At 49.3% G+C, this 26,878-nt stretch overlaps 1 protein-coding gene across 13 annotated transcripts in view; it reads right to left on the bottom strand.

Annotated features, from left to right (window-relative positions):
* Window positions 1–227: 227 nt before the first annotated feature.
* The window catches only part of ARHGEF9 (Cdc42 guanine nucleotide exchange factor 9), a 177,523-nt gene continuing 150,872 nt past the window's right edge, over window positions 228–26,878 (bottom strand). For 9 of the 13 annotated variants that reach the window (XM_068205125.1, XM_068205134.1, XM_068205138.1 and 6 more), the window contains 3 exons: window positions 21,136–21,379; window positions 20,422–20,490; window positions 7,347–10,455 (listed from right to left, as the gene is read on the bottom strand). In XM_068205125.1, coding sequence (XP_068061226.1) covers window positions 10,274–10,455; window positions 20,422–20,490; window positions 21,136–21,379 — 495 coding nt within the window. In that variant the 3' untranslated portion in view covers window positions 7,347–10,273. Of the gene's footprint in view, window positions 371–7,346; window positions 10,456–11,628; window positions 11,701–20,421; window positions 20,491–21,135; window positions 21,380–26,878 lie in introns of those variants that run through there. The other 4 variants (XM_068205126.1, XM_068205129.1, XM_068205127.1 and 1 more) reach the window with 4 other exon arrangements.

Genomic DNA, 26,878 nt, shown 5'->3' with positions numbered 1-26,878 from the left:
CCTTCTGCCCCCACCTTTCCAGCAGGAATTGCACAGCCATGGCGTGGCAGCCGGGGAGGGGCTGGGATACAAACCTGGAGTGTCCCAGTCCCCTGTCCCAGCAGCAGCAGGTGCCTCCAGCAGGAGATCCAGCAGGAGCAGGCACAGTGGGGCTGTGGGGAGCCTGCTCCGTCCTTGGGGAAGGGGAACAATCCCTGCTGGGGCAGAGCCAGAGGCCACGGCCCCCCCTGGGCTCCCAGCAGTTACGGGTATTTATTGTATGTGCTCCTATTCTCCTTTCCTGGTCCAAAGATTCGGGATTTCCTCTGAATTGCGTGAAACCACCGCAGCAGCAGGGCTGGCCAGGGACTCCTCTCGTGCTGCCCTGGATCTGTGGGGGAGCGAAACTTTGAGGAAAGCAGAGTGTTGGTCACATACTCCCTGAAAAAGCCTTTGGGATAAGGCTTTGTTAAGGCAGGTGGGGGTAGCTCCCCTTGGTGGGATCAGGGAAAAACCTTCCCTGTTCCCTGTGCACACAGCCCCACCCCGGGAATGAACCACCTGTGGCAGTGGGAGGGCTCTTGGGGACTGTCCCAGGCCTTTGTGTCACCTGGGTGTCCCCTGGGAACGCCAGAGCCCTCTGCAACTGGCCATGGACACCGACACAGCAGAGCTGGGCTCCAGCCAGGCCAAAAAATAAATCACAAATCAACTAAAATAAATCACAAAATACAAACAGTCTGGTTTAGGACAGATAAGGCAGCAAGTGACAGAGATTTGACAATTGCACTATCAGTGCAATTTGCTTGTCTTGTCCTTTGCTGATTTAGGGCTGTGTAAAAACCAGGCTCTGTAAAAATCACCCACTTTCCTGTCACCTGAGCTTTGATGCTGTCAGGCTGCTCTTTTTTTGGCATGGAAAAAGCACAGTTTGGCTGCTGAGGATTTAAACCAAGGCAAACGGCACTTTGCTTTATCCAGCTTCCAAACAGAGGGCAGAGGACTTGTGTGATGGCTCAAATGGTGGAAAGCAATTCCACTTCAAGACGTGCTACCCTTCCTCAGACTCAAATCTCCCTGCACAGGAGTGACTGATGAAGGAAAAGCTATCAAATGTCCAGGTCAGCAGCATCAGATTGATATTAAACCAGCCTGGGCAGTGCAGCTCAGCAGAGCTCTGCCCAGACCATTCATCTGGGGAGGCCAGGCAGTGACAAAGGACTTTGTGACACAGCAGCAGTGACTGACTCCTGTAAATGACTTCTTTGTTCAAACCTGCTGCTCCCCTCACATTTCTGCAGTGCTCAGGGTATCAACCCAGCCTCTGTAAAACCAGACTTAAAGACTGTTGTCTTTAGGACGAGGCACCTCTTAAGTCCTAAACCATTTCCACCCAGGGCAGACCACACTGTGGGCAAGGGCCAGCTGTTTTTTTATTTCCTATGACCTTGCAGAGGTTTGAATGCACATCCACACCATCTGAGGATTTACTGAATAAAAGCTGTACAGCTTTTGTAAAGGTGAGATAAGAAGAGAAGCAAATACACCAACAGATCCAGTAATTGCTTCTCCAGATGAAAAACAGAGAATGGATCTTCTCTTCTCAAGTTAACTCCACTGGCTTCCAGGGCTGGCCATGAAGGCAGCCCGGAGTGTCTTGGAGCTGATTCTCAGAGGTTATTTATAAGTGAATTTAGTGCCAGGATTTGTTGTGGAAAAACCAGATCCTGGCAAAAATGTGTCTCTGTTCCCATCCAGCAGTGAAACAGGAATAAGGTCAGAGAGGCTCTAGGTGTATGTCATGGGCCTGTGTGTGCGCAGAGCTGTGTGTGTGAACAGGATCTGCTTGCTTCCAGAGCTCTGTGTGTGCAGTTTTGTGTTTCCAAAGCTCTGTGCAGGACCTGTGTCCAGTCCCATGGGTGTCCCAGCTCTGTGTCCATCTCCGTGGGTGTCCCAGCTCTGTCCAGTTCTGTGTGTTCCCAGCTCTGTGTCCATCCCTGTGTGTGTCCCAGCTCTGTGTCCAGTCCTGTGTGTGTCCCAGCTCTATGTCCAGCCCTGTGTGTGTCCCAGCTCTGTGTCCAGCCCTGTGTGTGTCCCAGCTCTGTGTCCATCCCCATGTGTGTTCCCATCTCTGTGTCCAGCCCTGTGTGTGTCCCAGCTCTGTGTCCATCCCTGTGTGTGTCCCAGCTCTGTGTCCATCCCTGTGTGTGTCCCCAGCTCTGTGTCCAGCCCTGTGTGTGTCCCAGCTCTGTGTCCATCCCTGTGTGTGTCCCAGCTCTGTGTCCATCCCTGTGTGTGTCCCCAGCTCTGTGTCCAGCCCTGTGTGTGTCCCAGCTCTGTGTCCATCCCTGTGTGTGTCCCAGCTCTGTGTCCATCCCTGTGTGTGTCCCAGCTCTGTGTCCAGTCCCATGTGTGTCCCAGCTCTATGTCCAGCCCTGTGTGTGTCCCAGCTCTATGTCCATCCCTGTGTGTGTCCCAGCTCTGTATCCATCCCTGTGTGTGTCCCAGCTCTGTGTCCATCCCTGTGTGTGTCCCAGCTCTGTGTCCAGCCCTGTGTGTGTCCCAGCTCTGTCCAGTTCTGTGTGTGTTCCCATCTCTGTGTCCAGCCCTGTGTGTGTCCCAGCTCTGTGTCCATCCCTGTGTGTGTCCCAGCTCTGTGTCCATCCTCGTGTGTGTTCCCAGCTCTGTATCCAGCCCTGTGTGTGTCCCATCTCTGTGTCCATCCCTGTGTGTGTCCCAGCTCTGTGTCCAGCCCTGTGTGTGTCCCAGCTCTGTGTCCATCCCTGAGTGTGTCCCAGCTCTGTATCCAGCCCTGTGTGTGTCCCAGCTCTGTATCCAGCCCTGTGTGTGTCCCATCTCTGTGTCCAGCCCTGTGTGTGTCCCAGCTCTGTGTCCATCCCTGTGTGTGTCCCAGCTCTGTGTCCAGCCCTGTGTGTGTCCCAGCTCTGTGTCCAGCCCTGTGTGTGTCCCAGCTCTGTGTCCAGCCCTGTGTGTGTCCCAGCTCTGTGTCCAGCCCTGTGTGTGTCCCAGCTCTGTGTCCAGCCCTGTGTGTGTCCCAGCTCTGTGTCCATCCCCGTGTGTGTTCCCAGCTCTGTGTCCATCCCTGTGTGTGTCCCAGCTCTGTGTCCAGCCCTGTGTGTGTCCCAGCTCTGTGTCCAGCCCTGTGTGTGTCCCAGCTCTGTGTCCATCCCCGTGTGTGTTCCCAGCTCTGTGTCCAGTCCTGTGTGTGTCCCAGCTCTGTATCCATCCCCGTGTGTGTTCCCAGCTCTGTGTCCAGCCCTGTGTGTGTCCCAGCTCTGTGTCCATCCCCGTGTGTGTTCCCAGCTCTGTGTCCATCCCCGTGTGTGTTCCCAGCTCTATGTCCAGCCCTGTGTGTGTCCCAGCTCTGTATCCATCCCTGTGTGTGTTCCCAGCTCTGTGTCCATCCCCGTGTGTGTTCCCAGCTCTGTGTCCATCCCTGTGTGTGTTCCCATCTCTGTGTCCAGCCCTGTGTGTGTCCCAGCTCTGTATCCATCCCTGTGTGTGTCCCAGCTCTGTGTCCAGCCCCGTGTGTGTTCCCATCTCTGTGTTCACCCCTCCTCTCCCCCCAAAGTGTCATTCCCAGCTCCCCCCCAGCTGGGAGCTGTGACAGCCAGCAGTGTCACATCTGACAGGACGACCCAGACCAGGCACTGCTTGCAGCACTGATGATTTTTTTATGAGACACGTGTTCCTTCAAGCGTTGCGCCTTTAACACCCTCTCCTGAATGGAAAATAAATCCTCCCCAGTGTTCACTGTCTCATTTTGTTGGTATCAGGAGAAGAGAAAAATGCTCCATGTCCCTCAGACAACACACAGGCCACCCTGGTTTTGGACAGGGAGGGGCTGGAAGGAAATTTGGGGATGTGCCCTGAGGGGCTCTTGAAACAGGGAAAACTTCTGAGCCATTTCCAGCCTGGGGAAAGGGCTGAGCACAGAGATCTGTCAAACCTCCAAGAGGTGACAAACTCCTGTGGCTCTGACAGGAGAAGGTGCAAATCTTCACCAGGATGAATTTTGCCTGGAGAGAGCTGGAAGAAAAAAGGATGTGAACATTAAAAGCATTTCAGAAATACCTTCTGTCTCTTTTCTGTAGCAAAGGTGGGAGGTGCAGACAAATAAAGACAGTTTTACAATTTGTACCTGCAGCTTTGGGGACTATATTTGTAGTTTAACAGCTCCTGTCTTTCCTTAGCAGCTGACTGTGGAAGCCTTGGTGGACAGGGCTTGGAAACACACTGAAAATGCCACTTATTCCCATTTAATCTCCCCAGCACATGCAATTTCAGTTGTTCCTTATAAACCAGCACAGATGGTGCATTACATGCTTTGGGATGCTGCCCTGCTGCTGCACTTAGTGCAGAACCTGGTGCTGCTTCTTAGCTCCAGAATAACAAGAAAATTGATTGTTTGGGGTGGACTGGGATGTGTAATCCCTTCACCATCACTCAGACCGAAAGTCTCATTCCTTAAAAAGCAAAAGCTCGTCTGTAACACCAGCCAGAGCTGGCTTTGCCATAGAGCCCTTCCCAAACACTCCTACCATGCCACAAACACATCACTCACTCCAGGAGGAGCCAGCCCACCCTGCCCGTGGATGTTTCCAGCTCCACACAACGTTCCTGTGCTCCAGGTGAGGCACAGACACACCCTGGGCTGTCGCCCTGGAACGCACCCCCAACCCTACCCACAAGAGAAGGGGCTTTGGAATGGGTTTCTTTGGTTTTGCTTTTCGTTTTATGCAAGCAAAGTTCGGAGTAGCTGAATGCTGGCTGGCTGGAAAAGCTGAAACCAAACAGATCACACGAAAGACAGAATTTGGCCATCAGCTACAGGCGGCAGCAGCATTCCCGGCCATGGAGGGCTCTTCCCACCGCGGGAGCAGCAAGCCGGGGTGGGAGCAGGCTGCAGGGCAGGGACGGGGCTCGTTTGAAGCTGAGGAAGCCTCGGTGGTGCTCCTGCTCCCAGAGCACACCCAGAGCTGGCTGCCTGGGTTCCTGCTTTGGGTGCACTGCCCATCCCCAGCGGATCCTGCGCTCCCGGCTCTCCCCGTCCCTCGCCACAGCTCCTGCCGCAAACCCGGGGAGAGCAAAATGCTGGCAAGAACCCTGCTGGCCTGCACAGCCAGCGGTGTGGCGGGAGAGGAGCTCTCCAAGGGCAGCTTTGACACGGGGCCGCAGTTTGCCTGTGCTGCCCGGGGGCTCCGGGTGCACCCTGAGGGACACAGCATCACTCGGAGAGGTGACCCCAGCACAGCCCCAGCGTCCTCTCCACTGTAAGCAAGGCAAGCAAGAGAAAAAAGCTCGGCTGGGGGCGTTGCTGAAGCGGGAGGCAAATGTGAAGCTGTGATGTTTGAGGTCTGGGCGAGCCTGCTCCTGAAGCTGCTCAAAGCGCGGCCCCGCAGGAGCCTTCGGGCGGCTTTGCCTCTCTCCTCTCCCTCATTCTCTCAGAGCAGAGTTCCTCGGGGTTTGTGGGTTTTTACTGCCCTGACTGGTTCCCTCACCTGTGCGGGATGTGTGATAGAATCCTGGTCACTCCTCACCCCGACAGGGAGCCCAGGGCAGAGAGGGACGAGAGGAAAGCCCTCCCTGAAAAAGGAGCAATCTGGCTGGGACTATTTCCACTGTGCCTGTGGGACAACGAGCACCGCTCCCAACCCCCTTCTCCTGCTTCTAATCGCATTTTTAGGCTGTCTAGAAAATACACAGCTCTCCTGCCTTACCTGGGAAATGCCACTGGGGTTGGAGAGAGCACCTGGCTTTGCAGGGACAATCCCCCGTTCCTTGTCCCGGGACAGGACTCTGCAGCAGAGCCGGGTGTGGCCGGGCTCCCTCCCCTCGAATCCCACCCTGCTCTATTCCACAGGCTCCGAGCTGCGCCTGGGGCTGCTCACAGCACATCGGGGCTGCTCACAGCACATCGGGGCTGCTGACAGCACATTGGGGCTGCTCACAGCACATCTGGGATGCTGACAGCACATCTGGGATGCTCACATCACATCTGGGATGCTGACAGCACATTGGGGCTTCTCACAGCACATCTGGGATGCTCACATCACATCTGGGATGCTGACAGCACATTGGGGATGCTCACAGCACATCTGGGATGCTGACAGCACATCTGGGATGCTCACATCACATCTGGGATGCTGACAGCACATTGGGGATGCTGACAGCACATCTGGGATGCTGACAGCACATTGGGGATGCTCACAGCACATCTGGGATGCTGACAGCACATCTGGGATGCTCACATCTGGGATATCTGTCCCCAGAGTCTGGCTGTCCCTGTGGGCTGGGAGCAGGGCAAAGCAGGGACAGAAAGGATTGAAACCCGTATTTGATCCGAGCTGCACTCGGAGCAGCCCCTGCCAGGCATTCTGTCCTCATCAATTTGCTCGGTTCAGAGGGAGGGCACAAAGCAAGGGCAGGGGCATTTTTCCAAGACAATCCTGCTTTTTGGTGGCACACGGCTGCCTCGGTGGTCACTGGAGCCCCACCCCGTGCTCAGCCTTGGGAGAAGGGTGACCCCGCTCTGAGGAAAATGATTTAAAATGCCTTCAGATGCCTTTTCACTTCTTTTTATTTAATTCCATAAATATTTTCATAAGGCTCAGTGTCTTTACAACACTTTTAAAACACTTTTTTTTTTGTTTTATACACACAACTTTGACACTTGTTTGACAGGGTCAAACAGTCCAATATAAACAAAATAATAAAACTGGCAAGTGCGGATCAGCTGGGTTACCAAAATCCTTTTTTCTTTTTTTTTTTTTTTTTTTTCTTTTTTTGCTCTTACTGTTAAAACCCCAAAAGCACTAAAATATCAGTATTTGGCTTCAAACTAGAATTTTAAAAACCTTTTTTTTTTTTTTTTTAATTCTCTGCTACAAGTCCCTGTCGTCATAGTGCCTTTAAGCTCCTACAGACTCTTCTTTTCTTCTTAAGGAAAAATAAGCTTGGTGATGCCATGCAGAACTTACAATAGCTACTAAATATACATGTTCCCTGAAATGTAGCTGCAATGAAAAGATGACAGAGCATAAAGAGAACAAAACCAGAAACCCAAAGCACCACAGTGTACTATCAATAACATTGCAATGGACGGCTGGTGCCCATCCAGAAACTGAAACAAATTTCAAATATATTTCTCTATGTAGTATTTTCTATTTACAACTGTTAGATGCACCTAGGTTGGTTCTTGTTTGACTTTTTGGAGAGGGTGGGGAGGCGAAAGTCTTGAATTTAGATCCTCTGTTCTAGTGTCTAGGTTAAGGGTAATGCATGTCATTTACCTAGGGAAGAGGGTTTCTTTTTATTTTTTTTTTTAATATATATATATATATATATATATATATATATATATATATATATATTCAGCCAGAGAAATACCGTAAACATGTAAGTTTGTTACAACTCTCTTGTTTCTGCATATGGAATGGGAAGTGGGTTCCTCCTGTCTGGCATTGGAATGAAAAGTCTGTACCAGATGCTCAGTCAAGTCACCCCCGTCTGCATGGGCGCTGCTCCCAGCGCTGTCACACACGCTCCAGCCCTGCTCCCTGCTGGGACAGCCACAGCAGGTGCTCAAGTGGGACCCAGTGCTGGTTCTTCTTTGTGCCAATGCTCCATCTCCTGCAGCACCTTGGCAATTTATGGAGGGGAAGAGCTTTCTTGAAGGCCCGAGAGCCAAGCCCCTCGTCCCTGCGGCCGCTGTGCCAGCACCAGCGCGAGCGGCGCTGCCCGGGCGGGCTTCCCACTTAACAAAGAAGCTGCGAGTCCAACAAGTGGCCTTGTCAGATCTTGATTTATGATGCAAATAATGGTGTGGCGGTGGTGTTTCTTTTTTCCTAGTGCTGAATATTTAGGAAGCATCTTCTCATAAAAATTATGGATGTCTCATTCTCACTCTCTGAGGCACAAAACAGTAAATGAACAGGCTTAACTAATGTGCTTGTTACTCGGTTGTTTTTTTTTACCCTAAGCAATTAAAAAGGCAAAAGGAATAAGTGAAATTTTCATCATGTTGACAACATTTTGGAATCTCTCTTTCTCTCTCTCTCTCTCTCTGCCTCTCTCCAGCCATTCAGAAAGAGTAAAACATTTCAGTTAACTGATGAGAACCCATCTCATGCACTGCTTTAAATACCCACTCTGTTAAAGAAACAAAACAATATTTGCTATATATCCCACATTAAAATCTAGCCATAAAAATGCAACGATACAAAAGAGCATAAAAATAATATCTGATATAAAATTGGGTTGCTTCCTATTTGGGATTCCTGGTGTTTGCCTGCTGCCTGTCACAGAGGGGCCACTCCTCCTCTCCAAAACACTAATCTGGCTTTGCTGGTTATTGGTAGTTTCTCGATTATTCAAAAGTGTAAGAGAGATTCTTTTTGGATTTAAATAAAAATAATGCCACCCTTGTGACATGCCCTGAAATAAAACCAGGCTCCATGGAAACAATGAAATCGCACTCTCTGCTCTTCCCATTCACTTGGATTTCTCGGGGGCAAAAAAAAAAGCCAAAAAATGTATCTCCACACTCTTTGTCCTGGGGAGCTTATGTTGTGGATCAGATTCCAAAGAAAATGACAAATACCCTGATCAATCACTTCATCCCACATTTTCAAAGGAGCTTGCAGAATAGCTCTGCAAAGATTTCAAGTTCATCTTCTAAATCTGGTTAAACAGTCTCATTTGCCCTAGGAAAAAGAAAAATCCTCCTCCTGACAATGGTCTGTTTTAAAAGCTTAACCATAAGCTCCTGCACTTGCAAACAAATGTACTTAAGGCTGAAATTGTAGGAAGGGTCTTTAAAAATAGAGCTGGGAATCTCCAGAGGGAGAAAAAGAGAGAGAAAGAGACCTGGAGGGTTGGGCTGGTCCATCACCCCAGGCCCACCACGCTGACCCCTCCAGGAGACACGGAGGGGCCTGGACTGGACCAGCACCAGCTGGGACTGGGCACAGAGCTACAGCCACGCTGCCCAGTCACACCCACAGCTGCTGCAAGGAGCTCTCAGCTCCTCTGCAGCTCGGGTTTAACCTCAGGTGGGCACTCCCAGGGCTGGGGCGAGGATCCTTCCACTAACAGGGCTGAGCTGGGGGGACTCAGCGTGGGGTGGGCACTGAAAGCAGCCACGGGCCTCACTTTTGGGGTCACTGCTCCTGCAAATGCTAATTAGTGCTTCGTTAGGTGCTGCTGTGCAGGCTGAGTGTGGCCAAAGGATGGGACCTTAGTTCCTGAAGACAGAAAACTGGCCGCTTGTCAGAGCCTCGGAGCCAATTTTCCTCTCTGCAATGGAGGCATGAAGCCATCGGTTTTTAAGCTTTTATCTTTGCACGGAAAACAAAGATAGGAGTGGGCTTTTCAAATGTCTCAGCTTGAAAAGAAAATAAATCAAAGATAAGCCCACAGAAACAAAGCAAAAAAGAAGAAAAGCCCCAGATTCTCTTTTCTCCGTCTTACTCCGAGTGTGAACAAATCACACCGAACTGAGAAAAAGACAAGTGCTTAAAAAAACGCAAAAGATGAACTGAGGAAAACCCATCCCTCACTTCCTAAATAGCTGCTTGCCCTTCTGCTGGGTTTCACCTGCCCACGAGAGAACAGTTAAAGCCAGAGAAATACTGCGCAGCGGAGCGGGAGCACAGGGAGCACATCCAGACAGGCACGAGTCAGACCGGGGGATGCAGGATGGGGACAGCGCCGGGCCCGCCCCGGGCCGGGACTGGGGACAGCCAGGGGAGGGACGGAGAGGGAGGGACAGGGAGCAGAGACCTCCCAGCACTCCAAAAAACAAACAACACCCCCCATAAATTAAATCAAAGAAAATATACACCAATGTAGTCCATGAGGAAGTTCCATGACGGAGTCACACAAGCAAGAAAGCATTCTGGGATGCCAATGACGACTCGGATGGAAATGAAGGAAAACAGGGGGAAAAAAAAACCAACAAAAAGAGATGTCCGACCAATGGAGTAAAATAAAATAAAACAGGTCACATGGTTAGAAATCATTGGTGCTTCCTAGTATCTAGTAGCAGATTACTTCCCAAAAACAACAAAAAAAGTTTTTGGTCCTTCTATATATATACATATATGTATATATATTATTATTTTTAAAATGTGTGTATACATATATATATGTATATATATTTAGTTGCAACAGTGCTTCTCCGAAAAAAGGTCCATCTATAAATATAATTTTATTTATTTTTATTTTTTAAATTTTAGTTCTTTTAAGTTAAAATTCTCCATCTCTCTAGGTATTATTTTTTGAATGGTGTTAACCTGCTGAAGTTTTGCCAGAATGGTGCCTGGCTGCGTCTGGGTTCGGTGAACTCGAAGACCTGGGACTGGGATATGCCATCTGTCACCATGTATTGTCCCTGATTTAATGGATCCTGGGGTGGTGGGTAGGCTGGAGGAACCGACTTGGAGTAGCTCACACCTGCATCGATGATTGGGGGGAAAAAGAAACAGATCAGTCAAAGAGCAATCGGGTCAGTAGTCGTTCTTCGTCATGCTACCGCTTCTTATCGCTCCTTATCGCTCCTTAACTGGTCCCACACGCCAGGACGTGCCAGGGCTGGCCAATCTCCAATCTCAGCGCCTGCCTGACCTCTCAGCTCCGAGGCTGCCTCCCTATGCCAAAGCTCCAAGGCTGGGACAGGATCCTTTACTTTTGTTGGGCAGAGCTCTGCCCGCCCTCATGGAAAAGTCCTGTGTGAGGCAGGAGAGCCAGGACAGGCCCTGCCCCGCCGAGGCCAACTCATCCCGCTCCGATTTAACAACTCCTGTTCCAAGCTCCTGCTCACCCTCCCTCCCAGCTCTCCCTGGAGAACAGCCTTGCCCCAACATGCCCCGCTGACCAGCCCCGAGCACGACCCCGAGCGCCACCCCGCTCCGGTTCCCGTACAGAACGGAGCAGAGCTGCTGTGGAACAAGCCCTACCCTGCAGGGGTGCACCTACACAGAGGACAACTCGTTCTTTAGAACAGTTTAGGACTTTTCCATAGGGTTTGTTCTCAATTGACCAGTCTGGTTTCAGCCCAAAAACGGCTGCACACAATGCAGAAAAGGCTGATTCTGCTCAATCCAAACTGGGAGCGATGGATGGACTGGCAAGGCTACGCTTTTAGGGTTGAGATGTTCAATTCCCACACGGGTGAGCCACGGCTCCTGTGCAGGAACGGGGAGAGGGGATGCTGCCCTTACAGCTTTCCCACGGAATGAGGGGGCTTCAGCATCCTGTTGTAAAGGATGGCGTGTAAAGGGTGGCTCTGGGTGGCTGAAGTGGAACAGAAGGGATGTGTGTCACCACCAAAGCGCAGCCTACGGGGCACAGTGACACAGTCTGGATGTCCTTCCCCACAAAGACAACCCCTCCTTCAGCCTCGGGGCAGCGGGGCCAGCTGGAAACCATGACTCCAGGAAGGAGAGAGGAGCAGGGCTGTGGAGCAGCTTGCTGTAAGCTCTGGCCATCTCTGGATCATGCAGAACTGCTCTTCCTTCTGCAGGAGGGGGCCGTCGCCTCCCCAGGCTTTAACCACAGCAGCGAGGCCACTGTCCCCAAGCAGCTCAGTGTCCTCATCTGGACAGCGGGATGGCATCCCCCACCTACCTCACAGGAGGGTTGTGAAGCTAAATTAATTAATGTTTGTAAAACACTTTGAGATCCTCGGCTGGGAAGGTGCTGGAGAAGGCAAAATACGGTGATTAGCACCCAGGTACCAGAGCAAGGTGTGCACAGCAATGCGGCTCCTACCACACACAGACACACCAGCGCTGGCTGGGCACGGACGGCGGCACACGACGGGCACTGACACACAGGGAAAGCCTCACGAGGGCACCCACAGAGCTCACCACACAGCTGGGCCAGGTGCTGCTTGGGCAGGCAGGGCCTCTTTGGGGTAGGAGCTAAGGCGTGTCTTTAGGGAAGAGAATTGATTCGCTTCTCCCTGCTAGGGAATTTACCAATGGAGGGTGAAAATGCTCAAAAGGTTCAGACCATCTCGAGTACATCTAACCGATTTCTCCTTCTTTACTGTATTTTCTGCAGCTCTTTGTCCACTGTAGAGAATAACCAAGATCATTCCTCACAGTGGGCAAACACTGCTCTGCAATTCACACTCATTAACCTTTAACGAATTCATCACAATTAGCAGTTCAAACTTACTTGGAAGATTGACATGGAGATGTTCTGCATCTGTACCTGCATGCTGGAATAGTCACTCATCAAGGACTTCTCTACCCTGTCTTCCCAAGTCCTGTCTCCCACCTGCAGAGCTGAGGGCAGCCAGGGCTGTGCTGGGGTCACACCTGGGCAGGGGCAGCTGCAGGAAAACCTGACACAAACCCTGCACCACCCTCCTTGGAACAGATCTCCAAGGAACAGTTTGAATTTCAATCACCGTGTCACTGAAACCCACAAGGACAGGACACCGAGCTCCTCTCTGCCCACCTCTCCCATCCCTTCTCCTGGCACTGTCCTGCTCCAAGCTGCCCATCTCCAGGCTGGCCAATGTGTGGCCAATGAGACCAACTGCAGAGGACAAACTCCAGCCCTGAGCCCATCCAGGAGTGTCAACCTTCTCCTGGAGGCCACCAGCCCTTGGCCAATTTTCCCAGCAAATGATTGGTGAGGGATTTTAGGATCTGTGGGAATGTTAGGATCTGTTACAGATCCCTTGCATGGCTAGAGTTGGGAAATAAATCTGCTTTGGCTCGCAGACTGACAACAAATTACCTCAAACAGTTCTCGTGCCACTAAAATTACTCATGTTCTACAACAGCAGAGCTGTGAATCTAAAGCTGCTACTGGAGGGGAACACAGAAATTGTTTTTAGCTTTGGAAGTCCTTAAAGCCACCTTGCTTTAGTGACATGGCTCCATGGCTTTGGCATCCTGTGGCTGGGCTCTTTACTGCCTCTAAACCAATTTGAGGAGAGTGAACTAATGTATTTTAATGATGATACAAAATGCTAGGAAATCTCCTGGATCAGCAAAATACTGTGCACTTGGAAAGCTGAAGAAGTAGAGAAAGGACAGTCTGGCTGATGTCCACTGACAGTGATGGAAATACTGCAAGGAATGGAATCCACAGTCTGTCTTCTCCAAAAGGGAAAAGGGCAGACTCCCCTGGCCAGATCACTACCAAACCCCATTCAGTTCCTTCCCAAAACTCCTGAAAGATGTCTGTCCTTGCTTGAAACACAGCCATGCACAGCCTGCCCCCTCCCTCCGTAAAGCAGCTCTTCCCACAGGTGTATGTGTGGCCCTGTAGATCTGGGCTACTGGCATCAACATCTGGGCTGGATGAATGCCAAAAGCTCCTGGCTGGTTCTACTGGCATAAGGAGCTGAAGGTTTCACATTTCTCTTGTTTATCCAATGGCCTGAAGGATCAAACCTGTGGATCTCAAGGACATGCACCATCGCCGTGTGTGGGACATGCAAATAAAACCACTGTGCTCTGGTCATTCCAGAACACATTTCCTTGTGGAAGTGTGAGACAGCACTTTGCCATAGCTTGAGGTGCCCCAAGAATGACTTCTCCTTTTTTTTTTTTTTTTTGGACACACCCATGTTCTGGAAAACAGAAACTGGGAGGGCAAGATTCACCTAATCTGCACATCTTCGAATCCTAAGAAAGAGCAATTCTGGGAAAGGTCTAGCAGGCAGGTATTTTTCTGTTCTGTTCTGAAGTGGTTTGTTCCCTCATCAGAACTCAGGGCCATCATGCAAAATTGTCTCTTGAGGGATATTTTTTTAATATGCAAAGCCATAACTCCGCTGCAATTCACCAGAAAGAAATGAGCAATGCTCTTTTCCAAGGCAATTTTGGGCAACGTGGCGAGCGGAATTCAAAGCACAAAGGGAAGAATCAATGGATGAGGAACGATTTCCAGGCACAGCAGCCAAGTCCACCCCACGGGCAGAGCTGGAGCTCCTTCTGCTGGTTTGTGCCTCATTCTGCAGCGCGGCTGCAGCTGCACGGAGGGGTTGCTCACAGGGCGGGGCTGGGGAGAGCTGCTCACGAGGAGAACAAGAAAATTCCCAGATTCATAATTTGGCTAGACAAAACTGGTGAGAGATGCTGCGCTGTCACTTGAAATCATGTCTTTTTATAGCACCAGGCAACGTCACTTGGAGCCTTTTGGATTTCTCAGCTCAGAATGAAACAATTAAAAAGATTTTAAGCTGTCTCGTTTTTCCCTTCTAGGTTGGGGGGGGGTTGTGATTTTTTTTTTTTTTTTTCCTGAAGTGTCTCTTCTCTTTGAGGTTACAACACGATTTCAGCAGCACGTGAAGCATGCTGGTAACCCACAGGCAATCCACAGGGACTCGTGCAGACAGATCATCCAGCAGGACAATGCCCCTCCCCAGGCTCACACGACACAGACACAGAGAACACGCACATCTCCTCCACACAACCATGGAGACTTGCCTTACAAGCTGTTTACTCCACCCTCCACCTAGGAGATTTTAGCTTATCCTTTGATCAGCAGCTATTGCCCAGGCTTTGCCCCCACCCTGCTGTCCAGGTCTCATGCTGCTCATTAGCCAGAGCTGGGGAGGGGACAGTGACATCGCCACCCCTGCCGGCAGTTCTGCCCTGGCCAGTGCTGCCTAAGGAACCTTCCAGCTCCCTCAGAGCTCAACAGCAGCTCAGCCAACTTGCATCTTTCAGGAGGTGCTCAAAAACCCCACAAATTCAGTTTCCTCCTGAATACCGTAACCCCACACGCAGGGAAGCCATGGACGCGCCTCCAGAGCACTAATTGTTCTATGGTTAATTACTCCTGTCACAGCAACGAGTTTAAGTTAAAGAAAAGAGCACAACTGGCTGAGTGGGTCCAGTCCTTTGCCCTCTTCAGCACATTTCAACAGAGGATCTCAAAGCACTGCCCCACCACTCCCTGGGCCACGTGCAGGGCTGGCAAAGGATGTGTCTGGAGATGGCTGTCCCCGAGGTGAGGATGGAGCTGGGAACAGGAACCCTCTGCCTTCCCAGGCAGTCCTGACCAGCTGGATTTCCTCCCTTTACACCTCCCTGCTGAATCACCCAACTCCCACTTTGGTACACCTGCCCAGCTCCAGAGGAGTTTCAGTGGTGCCTCAGCCACAGCTCTTCACACAACCAGGATTTCTCTCCAGGCCCTGCTATTCCCAGGGATGGTGAACATGCCTTAGCTCCCTTTTCTAACCACAAACCTCTCTTCTCTGTTCAGGAGGGAGAGGGCTGGCTGCAGTTTGAGAAACACAGGAGGAAACAGTCATCTCATGTCCTGATGTTCCCCAGACAACCACAACATCTACCTACACACACTGAGCTAACCCGACCTTCTGGAGTCTATTTATCAAGTCTGCTACTGCAGCCTGATGTCATTATAGCAGACATTAAGATAATGATTCCTCGTGTGATAAGAAAAGCTAATCGAGGCAAGATGGAATAAATGATACTGGGGATTTATCCATCAGAGCTGAGTGAAAATGAATTCCTGCCATCCTGTGTTTGTAGAGCCAGCACCCTGATCACACAGCTCACTCCGTGGGTTTCACTGATAGGAAAGGATCAGCTCACACCTGGAATGCTGCTGCACGTTCTGGGGAGCAATGCCTTCCTAAAACCCCTCACCAAACTCAAGGTGCAGGAGTATCTGGGCTCACAGACACATTTCAGTGGGAATTTCAACATGTCACCATTGATGTCAACACCTTGGCTCTTCCCATGAGGGTCATTAATATCTCACCAAAAAACTGCCTGGGGGGGGGACTTGCTCAGCAAGTGTCACCAGTACCATGCGCAGAGGCCCCCCAGACAAGGATTTATTCCTCATCTGCCTTAGCTGGTAGATCTGACTGGTTCCTGGAGGAGGCTGAGCATCCCAGTTGCATTCCAGATGCCATCAGTGGGATGGTGCTCGTGGACACACAGCACAGAACACTGGTAGGGTCTGGATTTTACAAGAAATGGGCTAAGCTCTGAGATTGCCCTGAATCTGTGGGGAAATACCACTGACAACACGATCAGCTCCATTCGTTCACCTCCTGTGCTGCGAAAATAGGGAAGTGACCCTGATTATCCGAAAATGCAAATGCCCCTCTTTGTTTTCAAGCAGTTGGGCTGGGTTGCTCAGGCTCTTGCAATCCCCCGAGGCTGTGCCTACACGTGTGAATCGATGGGGAAGCACGGCAGGGCCACGTCAATCTCCTCAGCGAGGAAGATGCAATAAAATGGGATTAAACAGCCAGGAGAACCACGGGAGGGAGCCTGGTCAGCCCTGTCCTGGCCAGCTCTGCTGTGCAGCGTTGCTGGGGAAGCAGAAGTGTGGGAAGTCAGAGAAGCTGTTGCATGTCTGGGTCAGGGCTTTTATGACATAGTTGGCTGTGAGCTCAAGTGATCAGAAAGGAAAAAATTAACAGGAAAATCCAGTGATTCAGAGGGTGTTTGGTGACAGGCCAAGGCAGTTCATGCTGGCTGATGATTTAACCCTGCCAGAGTTTGCATGGCTGAGTGCTCAAGGGCAGGTTTAGTGGCAGCATCTCAGGTGATGCTGACTGAATCTCTGCTTACCTCATCCCAAAGACCTGCCAGGGCTGAAGGCATCTCCTGGGGGAAGGGTGCAAAGGGCAGGGAGAGGAGCTGGGTGTAGAGTGGGGCTCAAGAGCTCTCCAGAGGTGGGACACACCTCCAGCTCACATTAAGGTCACTTATTTCAATCTCAACAGACATTTCCTTTTCCAGAAGTGGGCAAAGGTGCATTAAGAATGGAGTCTCCTTCCTGGAAGGACCTCTAATTCCCTGACACCAGTGGCTGGCAGCTGCTAGGAATATGAACAAATATCCCTTCCGTGGACAGGCTGTCCTGAAAGGGGCCAGATGTGGACAGAGCTGGGGATCAGAGTGGGAACGAGTGTTCCTGCAGGCTGCAAACACCAACCCTTGGAGGGGGGGATCACAAGTGGCCAGGGAACAGAGGCCTCTCATGGAGGGAGGCACTCCATGAGCTTCCATTTTCAAATGCTCAGAAATGGGAAAATGACCCTGGATTAACCTTTGTCTACATTAAGAATGGACTGGAGATCCACAAGGGATCCATTTTCTAGGCAGTTTCCACTCCTTCAGTCAGAGACAAGCACGGTGCTGGCAGAAGAGGCCAGTGCCACCCTTGTGGTGCCCAGTCCCTCAGGGGGACCCAGCCCTCCTGCCTGGCTGCAGCCTGCTAAGGGCTGCAGGGAGGGGCTTTGCTTGTTTTTCTGAGATAAAACAAATACATTTCTCCTGCTACTTCGCTATTTCTAGGAGACACCAGACTGAATTTTGTTCCCAGTTCCCACAGTACCACTGAAGGGCAGAACCAAGAAGGCAAAACCTTCAACAATCAATGCAAAAGGCAAACAGCAGCAACCAGCCCTTTTCTCTGTCACTGAGGTGCAGAGCCAGCACCACCCATCCACTGCATGTCTAATGGGCTTAAAGAAGGCCAAAAATTGGTTTAATGCTGTCTTAAGGCACCTGGTCTAGTATTGTTATGTTCTGCCCAATCCAAGAAGGAGTGCAAATCCTGGGCTACTGCCCATCATTAAGGGGGTCTGGCAGGGAGCCTGGCCCTGCACACATTGCTGGGCACACCTGAGAGCCACGAGGGGGCTGCTGCCCCACACACAGCACCCTCAGCCGGGCATCAAACACATCTCAAAACACTCGGAGAGTGTTCCCACTTAATCACCTGGATAAAGGTCCTGTTCGTTTAAATAGCAGAGTTTTAAGGTTTCTTCTGCTGCTCTCAGCTGCTCTCCCCCTCTCCTGCTGCAGCCAGCAGAGGTTGAAATGCCTCCTTCTCAAACACATGCCAGCCATCTCCAGAGCAATACTTCTGGGAGGTGTGGTACAACAGTGCATGAAATAAGCAGCAGTTTATACTATTTGAAAAATGTTTTTCTGCTTCACCTCTAACAAAGTTGATTGCATTTTCCATTTCACCTCCTTCACGGCTTTTCTCTCTTCCTTAAGTGTTCTGTGACAGGGGAATTACTATGGTTTCCCATTTAAGAGGTGCAGGGAACAAGTGAGATAATCTAGGAACAAGTCTGTAATAGGCATCCTGTGACACAGGAGCTGGGCTGGCAGCACCTTGAGCTGCTGAGCTGTCAGGCCCTGCTGCAGCCACTGAGACCATCCTGCATTTAAATAAATAAATCTATTGAATACAGTGGCCTATTCCTCCTTCTCAAGGGCTTCCCTGCTTTTCAGGTACAGCTGATGCTCAAAAAGCAGCTCCAAGCCCTTTCCCAAGGCTCCGGTGGCACTGCGGGAGGGCAGAGGCAGCAGCACAGCCCCTGGCACAGGCACACCTGTAGCCCCAAGTGCTGCCACAGTCTTGGCAAAATAAAACATTGTCAATATCTGTAAAATGCATAGGGTGACATTTTAAAAATCAGTTACCAAAAGCCAGCTCTCAGGAGTTTCCTCCTACCTCCCTCTTCTGAGCAGTGCCAGCAGCTCCCTGCTCTGGCAGCCTCGTGCCTCTTGTTGGGTCTTGGGCACAGGACAAAGCACAGAGTAACAAAACTAAGAGTTCTCAGTGTCAATATTTAATTTAATCAACCTGAGACTGGGCTATGATCACCACAGTGTAGGGCAAAGCATACACAGCTACCGTTTTAATGACCCTATTTGTTGTTTCTCAGATTTCACATCCTAAAACCAACCAGGCTGTGCTTAACTCAGTGCTGGGATGTGACTGAACTTCTGTCTGGCTCGAGGACTTAATCCCATAAAAAGAACTGCCAGTGCCACAGCCTAAGCTTGTTCTTCAGTACAGAAATGCTGACTGCTGTTTTAGGAGCTAATGAATTTCATAGTCCGAGAAGCCCAAGATAACAACCCCTCCTTTTTCATCTCAGAGAGAAAGAGAGAGAAAGACAAAGAGAGCAGACAGAGAGCAATTACTGTGTAAGACACAAGTCCTGTCAGGCAGATTGTATTTGTCAGGATGCAAGTCCAGTAATTTACGTGGGAATACTGGCAGGCATGCTCAGGCACCTCCCAACTGTGTCACTTACTGGCTGAACAGTACAATTATTAATTAATACCTCTATTAATTAATAATATAATGAACTGAACAGCTAACAATAATTGAACCTCGTTTTGCCACGGCGGTCATGCAAGTCAGGCTCTCTCATAGTGCAGCTCCACGAGCCCTGTGGATGCTCACGTGCTGAGGGACAGACATGCAGGTGCTGAGGGGCTGTGACAGGGGCACGGGGACAGTGTGAGGCACCTGGGCCTGCCCTGGGTGTGCACACTCTGAGCTTAGAACATCTGGCCAGGAGAGTTTTTAGAGAACATCTCAGGAGACAACAGAAGAAGTTAGTAGAGAGGAGAAGACTGATGACAATGGAGAGACACAGCAAACCAAGGAGTTCACAGCTGGCCTGGCAAACCACTCCTGGACCAGCAAAGCTAGTAGACAACACACAGGCAAAGGCAGAAAGCAAAGAGCTCCTTCAGCTTCTGCAAAACCCCCCAGAACATATGCACAGAGCGGGGACCAACCTGCCTGCACCTGACCTGAGCCAAGCCTTGAGGAGCTCTCTCAAAACCCACTTGTAGGCCTACTTGTGCTATGGTACTTTGGTAACAAATCAATACATCCAAGACTGTGTGAAGCTTTGGAGAACTTGAGGAATGAGTTCTCTGACCTTCCCTCTGTGTTGAGTATTTCAAAACCTGTAGCTGCAAGAGTTATTGCAAGAGAGAATTAACACTGGCTTTGGCCAGTTGAGGCTCTGCCTAACACCAGGCAGGGCATTGCTCAGCTGGCTGCAGCCTGCCTGGCTGGGGAAATGAATCTGACATTCCAGAGGTACAGTGTCTTTACTAAAATACTTTATTTCCTAGAGTTGATGCTACTGTGCTGTTTTTAAAAAGTTACAGGCAGCCCCAGGGAAACAAGAGTGTCCCTTTCCTTTCCAGCAGCAGGAAAGGGGTACTCCCTCCCCAGTTCCAGCATTTTAGCAATTTTTTTTTTTTTTTTTTTTTTTTTTTTGCTAATTGGGAGACTTTGGGTATTAGCAGAACCTCTACACACCTCCGCACTCACTCCCATTTCAGCCTGAGATAAACAACTGAGATAGATTTCTGCCCCCAGGGACAGCTTCTGGACATCAGACTGGAGACACAAGATCAAATTCATCTCTGGTGCAGTTCCATTGGCATTCAACCACCTTCGACCAGAGATTAATTTGGCCCACAGATACATTAAGGAAGGATACAAAGCACAAACGGTATTTGATATAAAAAGAGAAGGGAGGGGGAAGTTGAGGGGATGCTGGATCCTAACCCAGCAGGATTCAGCCCAGCCCGCTCCACCCTCACATCACCAGGCACAGAGCGTGTTGCCGGTTACCTTTTTGCTTACTGACTTTCTTTACTGTCATTGCCGCTTGCCGCTTTTGATTCTCAGAAATTTCAAAGCCTGGAAAAGGGAACACGGCAAACACATTTCAGAAGGTTGCTCACAAAGCCTCATTTCCTTTTGGGGAGGGGGATGCTCTGCACTGTTTGCAAACACTGAATGCTCTGGGTGTTCTACTGAAAATCAACTCTTCCTTGGCCTCCTTCTAATCTCACTTGTGCAGGGGCTGGATGAAAAGCAAGATTAGAGCCATTTTTATTTATACAGTGTCATAAATATGCCCGGTGCTTTAGAGCTGAGCAACAAACTGAGCCTGGACTGACACTGCTCACAGTCAGTTTAGGGGCTGGTGCAAGGGAAGGGCTGTCCCTGACTTTGCTGCCTCCCCTCTGCATGAAACATCCCTAACCAGAGCAGGAGGATGCAGTCAGGAGACCCTGAAGGTGGGTGGCCAAAGACTGCTCTCTCCCACAAACCCACAGAGCTCCAGGCATGAGCTATGGGCACAATTTGTTTATTGAGGGCCAAAAAGAACAGTACCTGAGCTGGAAAGAGACCTATTTATGACTAGGAGAGCAACCAAGGACATTTCAACAAGGTTAAACTGTAATTCTACCACAAAGGAAATATGGGCTCCTCCACACATTGGGGCTAAATTAAACACTACCAACAGCCTCCTTTCAGATTCATTTCCACATTCCTCACCTATCTTTTCATCTTCTTTTACCATCTTCCTTTCTTCTCTGAAAGCTCTAAGCCATCGTAACTTCTCCTCCAGTTTCTTGGCAAAGAATAAGTGCATTTCCTCAGTCTCCTTGTTATGCAGTTTGAAGGCATTCTTCATGCTGACATTGAAGTCATCATCTCTCCCATCTTCTATATCCACCACTTCATATTTATCCATGTCTATGCGCCCTTTGTAATACAGGATATCCCTTCGGATCAGATCCTGCAGAGGGAAAAGGAGACAGGGATCATGGTGAGATCTCATGGAGAGCCTGAGCTCAGCAGGGAATTCCTGGGAGAGCTGAGGGAGAGAAAGAAGCGATGGTGAAACCTGGTCAGATCCTTCAGTTCCTGGGAGAGCTGAGGGAGAGAAAGAAGCGATGGTGAAACCTGGTCAGATCCTTCAGTTCCTGGGAGAGCTGAAGGAGAGAAAGAAGTGATGCTGAAACCTGGTCAGATCCTTCAGTTCCTGGGAGAGCTGAAGGAGAGAAAGAAGTGATGGTGAAACCTGGTCAGATCCTTCAGTTCCTGGGAGAGCTGAAGGAGAGAAAGAAGTGATGGTGAAACCTGGTCAGATCCTTCCAGCCTCACCTCTGTGAACACATCACTTGCTGGCCAAAGAGGGGAGACCACAGGCAGAGAGGAACAAAATACATCCTTGAGCTGCAAAATTCAGTTTGTAGGCACAAAGAAATGCCTCTGAGTAGGTGCCACGTTCCAGCATTTCCATATGGGAGGCTCTGCTCCACAGGGTGAGAAATGTGAGGCCCAGGCCCAGCAGGCTGTGCCATCACTGCTCGGGCAGCACAGTCCAGATCTGTTTTCCACACACATCCCCAGCCCGGGGGGGCTGGTCTCTGCCCCTTCTCCTTGGGGCCCACTCCCATCACACACAGCTCACTGGTGAGAAACCACCCTGAGCCTCAGCTCAAAGCCCTCCTAACCTACCTCTGGTCTCATTCCACCCTGGATTTAACCTCTTGATCCAGCTTAGTTTTTTGTATTTTTCTCTCCTTGATAATTATTACCTTTTCAAGCAAACCTGTTCACACTCATCTCCTTTCTCAGCTTTCAGCAACAGCTCATTTCTCTCCTTTGGGAAGGGATAAGTAAATTCCCCATTGGCCCCATATCTCTGTGCCTTTTATCTCAGATAACAGAAGATGATCACCAGAAAACAGAATGTTATTTCTCTAGTCACGGCCACACAAGGTGATTCAATTTATTAAAAACCAAATTCAGCAACACAATTAAGATTTCCTTCCTCTAACTACTCCCAAAATATTAATATTTTTAATATTTAGGTATATTAAATCAATTTAACCTAAATACCTTTGGATTTTTCAGAGTGCCCTAAAGATAAATGCTATGTCAAAGGATTCATTTGAGAGGAAAAATGAAGACAATGTACAACATTTATTTATTCAAATAATATTTAGCAGTGAGGCTTTTTCAAGATAAGAAGTAGATATTATTTTAAACAAATTAATCTTAGAAAATAAACTCTACATCATAATGATTTAGCAAAATTGCTCATGAATCTGCCAGACAGTATTAACTATCACAAGACTGGCCAGAAGCTCACAGGCTTTAAATCCTGACTCCTTTCTCTGGAATGCTCTGGGCAAGGGGGGGATTTCCATTTACTAGTATCTTGTACAAAAACCTTCCTCTGGTGTAAGCCTGAAATAGTGATAGTCCAAAACATAAGAAAAAGGTATTTCAGGCTGAATAGGCAACAGAAAATCCTTTCAGTCTTGTCCTAACTTAGGAAATTGTTTCGTTCCCCTGTGGAAAGGCTGTGAGAGCCACCCAGAGCCTGATCAATCAGTCAATACCACACAGGGTGTTTAATGGAGGCTGGGGCTTGTTCTCGTAGAGAACACTTATCTGCACCACGTTCCCAAAAACACCCGATACCAAATCTCACAGCAGCAGGGATGTGCTCCTTACATCAGCTGCACTGCAGCCTTTCCCCTTCCCACTGCTGCTGAGAACTTCCAGAACCAGCCCCAACAAACCATGCTCCTGTGAGGATGGATCCAGTGGACCTTTCCAGGCAATTTTCATGACTATGGAGAGATTTTTTCATAAGGTATTCAAGAATCAACAATCCAAGCTCTGAAACTCGCAGGCTCTGTGCACTGCCTCTTTCCTTACACACACTAAACACATTTTCCCCCTCTTATCTCCCCAGTTTTGACTCAGAGAACATTATGAGCTATTTTTAACAGCTACTGCCAAGTGAATGCTTTACCAGCTTTGTGCTTGCAGAGGACAATCCATGGGTTTTGACATTTCTGACTGAGCCGGTCCACACATTTCTCCTCCTGGGATGCAACAGGAGCTGTCCCTGTCTCCAGTGAGGCTCCTGAGCTGCTGAGTACTGGATGTGAAGATAAAGGTGCTGCCCAGGAGTTCCTGAAGGAGCAGTGAGGAGATAATGGAATCCTCCAAGTGCCTCTGGAGATCAAATGGCCCCACAGGTTATTGCTGGGGAAATGCAGGAGCGGGGAGCAGCAGTTCAGCTGCAGAGGGGATATGCCACGTTTGGCCTCGAGCTGAGCAAGGGAATGGCAACAGCACAAAGCTCCTGTCTGCCACTTCCCTTGTCACTGGGAGAAGGAATTCAATAGTGACTCCAGAAGAAACGGATCATCTTTTCTCCCAGTGCTTTCCTTCAAAAGAAGGCCCATTCCTCACTTGTTGGCCATGAACTCCACACTGGTACCCTGAATTTATGAGACACTTTATTCGCCACACAAACATCTCATGAGCAGCACGTGCCTGGACATGGTGGACTTTGTCCACATCTGGTTCCAGAAAGTTCAGTCCATAGATTAACAGCTGAAACTGGATAATTCCATTTTTAATGGGCTCAGCATTTGCATTTCCTATTATCATTCTCCCTTCTTCTTGCCAACACTCCGTGAATGGATATTATTTCCCAACTGACTAAATTTTAACACCCATAATATGGGAAGCACAATAATTATTTGATCCATGGCTATTTTATCACAGCTTTTAAACAATAAAAAACACTACTCAGCTCCTCAGTGAAGCATGGCCCTCTTCAAACACCTTGGGGTGTAATTGAGCTCAAAAAAATGCAGGTACTCATCAGGCCTGGAGCAGACAGAGACAAGGCCAAACCCTTGTTTTAAGGAGCTTTTTGTGCACGTGAACAAGAGGATAGAAATTGAGAGAGCACAGAGGCCACGCTGGTGTGTTCTCTGCCAGGTGCAGCAGCAGTGCTCACACAAGAACCTGTTGCTCCTCACACCACTTTGTCCAGCACAGTTCTGTCCTTTTCCCAGCATATCCGTGGAGCTAAACAAAACATGAGATTAAGGAAAGCACTGTAAGGCTGAGGAGGGAAATGGATTGTTCCACCAGCCTGGTATAAGTACTGCATGGCAGGAGGACAAAGCAGATCTGTGCACAAAAATGGAGATTTATCTGCTGCAGAAGCTGAGAGGAGCTCTGCCTTTGTGAGCACAGGAATGCTGCCCCTGCTCCTGGTTATCTCTGAAGGTCGCGAGTTCCATCCTCACACGGGGCACCACCAAATGTTGATTCTTTAACTTCTTTTCTGCCTCTGTGAAGGTTGGGATTGAAGCACTAGAGACAGTATTTCATGTCCGGGCTCAAATGTTCTTGTATATTACTGTCCTACAAGTTGTGAGTTCTACAGCATTCTACTAACAAGCTACAAAATGGCTAACCATCTTTCTCTACGAGGTCTTTTAAGGCTAAACTGTCCAATTAAGAAATGACACCTAAATTATTTTCACTTTTAACCCAATAAGTAATCACTCATGTCCTGCAATGCAGACTTTTCTGTCCAGTTACACAAAACCACCCAAACCCACGGAGAAGAAGGTGAAGAAGAACAATTAGCCACTGCCCTAAAACCTCCATCTTGCCTTATATATATTGCTATATTCTAAACCCTTAAACTCTAAGTTTTCCACCCTGTGACATTACACACTTCTACTCAAACTCCACAATCCCAGTGCTATCATTCGATTTTGGAAGCCTTCTCCATGGCCTCAGGTCAAATGTAGTATTCCCTTGTGAGTCTGTGCCTTTCATCACAGAAAGTCTAAAATTCTCAGCATCCAGGGTTCCAGGAGTTATCCAGGGATAAATGAGATAATTAAAATGAGAGAAATGAAGAAATTATTAATCTCTAGGATATAGCTTTGTTCACAGGCTGGCTCTGTTCGTTTGGTCCTGTTTATTATCCTGCCTGTGGCTCAGCCAGGGTGATCATGGGCTACTCTCCACTGGCCAGTTCTGAATGTCACACAAGATTATTTCTTGAAGTTAATTCAGGCAAGACCAAGAAAATACAGAAACCCCCAAAAAGACTCTCAAAACCTTATCAGTGGGCAAAGGCTAAAGAAATGGAGCTGTTTAATCTAGAAAGGCCATAACTAAAAAGGAATGTGATGTTGGTACTCCAGTATGTGAAAGCTGCTCCTCTTTTAAGGAGGCTGGTGATCATTTTTTCTCCATTTTGATTGTGGCTTGGCTTAATTTACCACAAGGGAGAACAGGATTAAAAACTTGGAAAAAAATAGTTTTTATCCAGAAGAGTAGTTAAACCCTGGAACAGACAAAATAGGGAAGTCGTGGGACGGCACTCCTGGGGGATTTTCAAAAGAAGGTTAGACAAACATCCATCAGAGATGATCTGAGCGTGCTTAATCCTGCAAAGGGAATAGCTGCTCTCCCGGGGTTCTGCCCAGCTCTGCAGCTGGATGGTGTGTGAGAGGAGGTGCCAGATGGAGCAGGGCTGGGAGCAGGTAGGATGAGCAGGACCTGGGGCAAAGTGGGGCCAGCAGCAGGAGCAGCAGTGGCACAGACCTGCAGCCTCTGCAGAGCATCCAGCCTTCCTGCCTGCCTCTAAAGGAAATTGATGCATCTGGGTCATTTGCACTTATTTGTCTAAATATGATCTTTTTTTACCCTACAGCTTCTATGATTTCCTTTTCTTCCCCTCGCTGAGGTTAATTAAGCTCTTCTGAATAATGCTCTGCAGTCTGTTCATGTAATCTGTACTAAGGATTCACAAGGAAAAGATGAAGCCAAAAAAAGTGGTTTGACAGGAGCACAAAGCGAAGTTCTGACAGGTTACATAAGCCCCCCCCCAGCTCTGCTCTCCAGGTGCTGGGCTGGGCTTTCTGGCCACATTCAGGGCTGGCCCCGCCTTGGGACCTGCCAGGGCCAGCCCCTCTGCTCCCACCCCCATCACTGTCCCTTCCTGGAAGGGGGAAGGTGACTTCATGTAGCTGTGCTTGGAAGGAAAGAAATCTTTGTGGCCATCATGAGGAAAGCAAGGCTGAGCTCTACTGGAAAACCTGGACACTGGGATGGGCTCCCACAATGAGTTATGCTCCTGTTGGAGTGGATTTAGACACCTGCAGGAAGGATTGCACCTGTAAATCACTGTTCAGTAGTTCTCTGAGTCATGCTTGTCTTCTGTACTGCTCCTCCTGCTCTCCAGTTTTCATCTCTAACTTTTTTTCTGCCCCAGTAGTCCAGAGCACAGCTCCTTGTGCCTGGCACTGCCTGTGGGAGAGGAAAGGTCAACCCCCCTTGGGACACTCAAGGGGAAAAAGAAGAATAATGACAAGGAGGGCAATTTGCAGTCACCAGTGCAAAATGGCATCACCAAAAGCCATTCAGGGGTTTCAGCAGTACAGGGCACCCAAGG

This window comes from Anomalospiza imberbis, chromosome 14 (genome assembly GCF_031753505.1).
Source record: "Anomalospiza imberbis isolate Cuckoo-Finch-1a 21T00152 chromosome 14, ASM3175350v1, whole genome shotgun sequence".
In the NCBI taxonomy this organism is placed as follows: domain Eukaryota; kingdom Metazoa; phylum Chordata; class Aves; order Passeriformes; family Viduidae; genus Anomalospiza; species Anomalospiza imberbis.
Note: the sequence above shows the minus strand (reverse complement) of the source record. Positions and strands in the feature narration are given on the sequence as shown.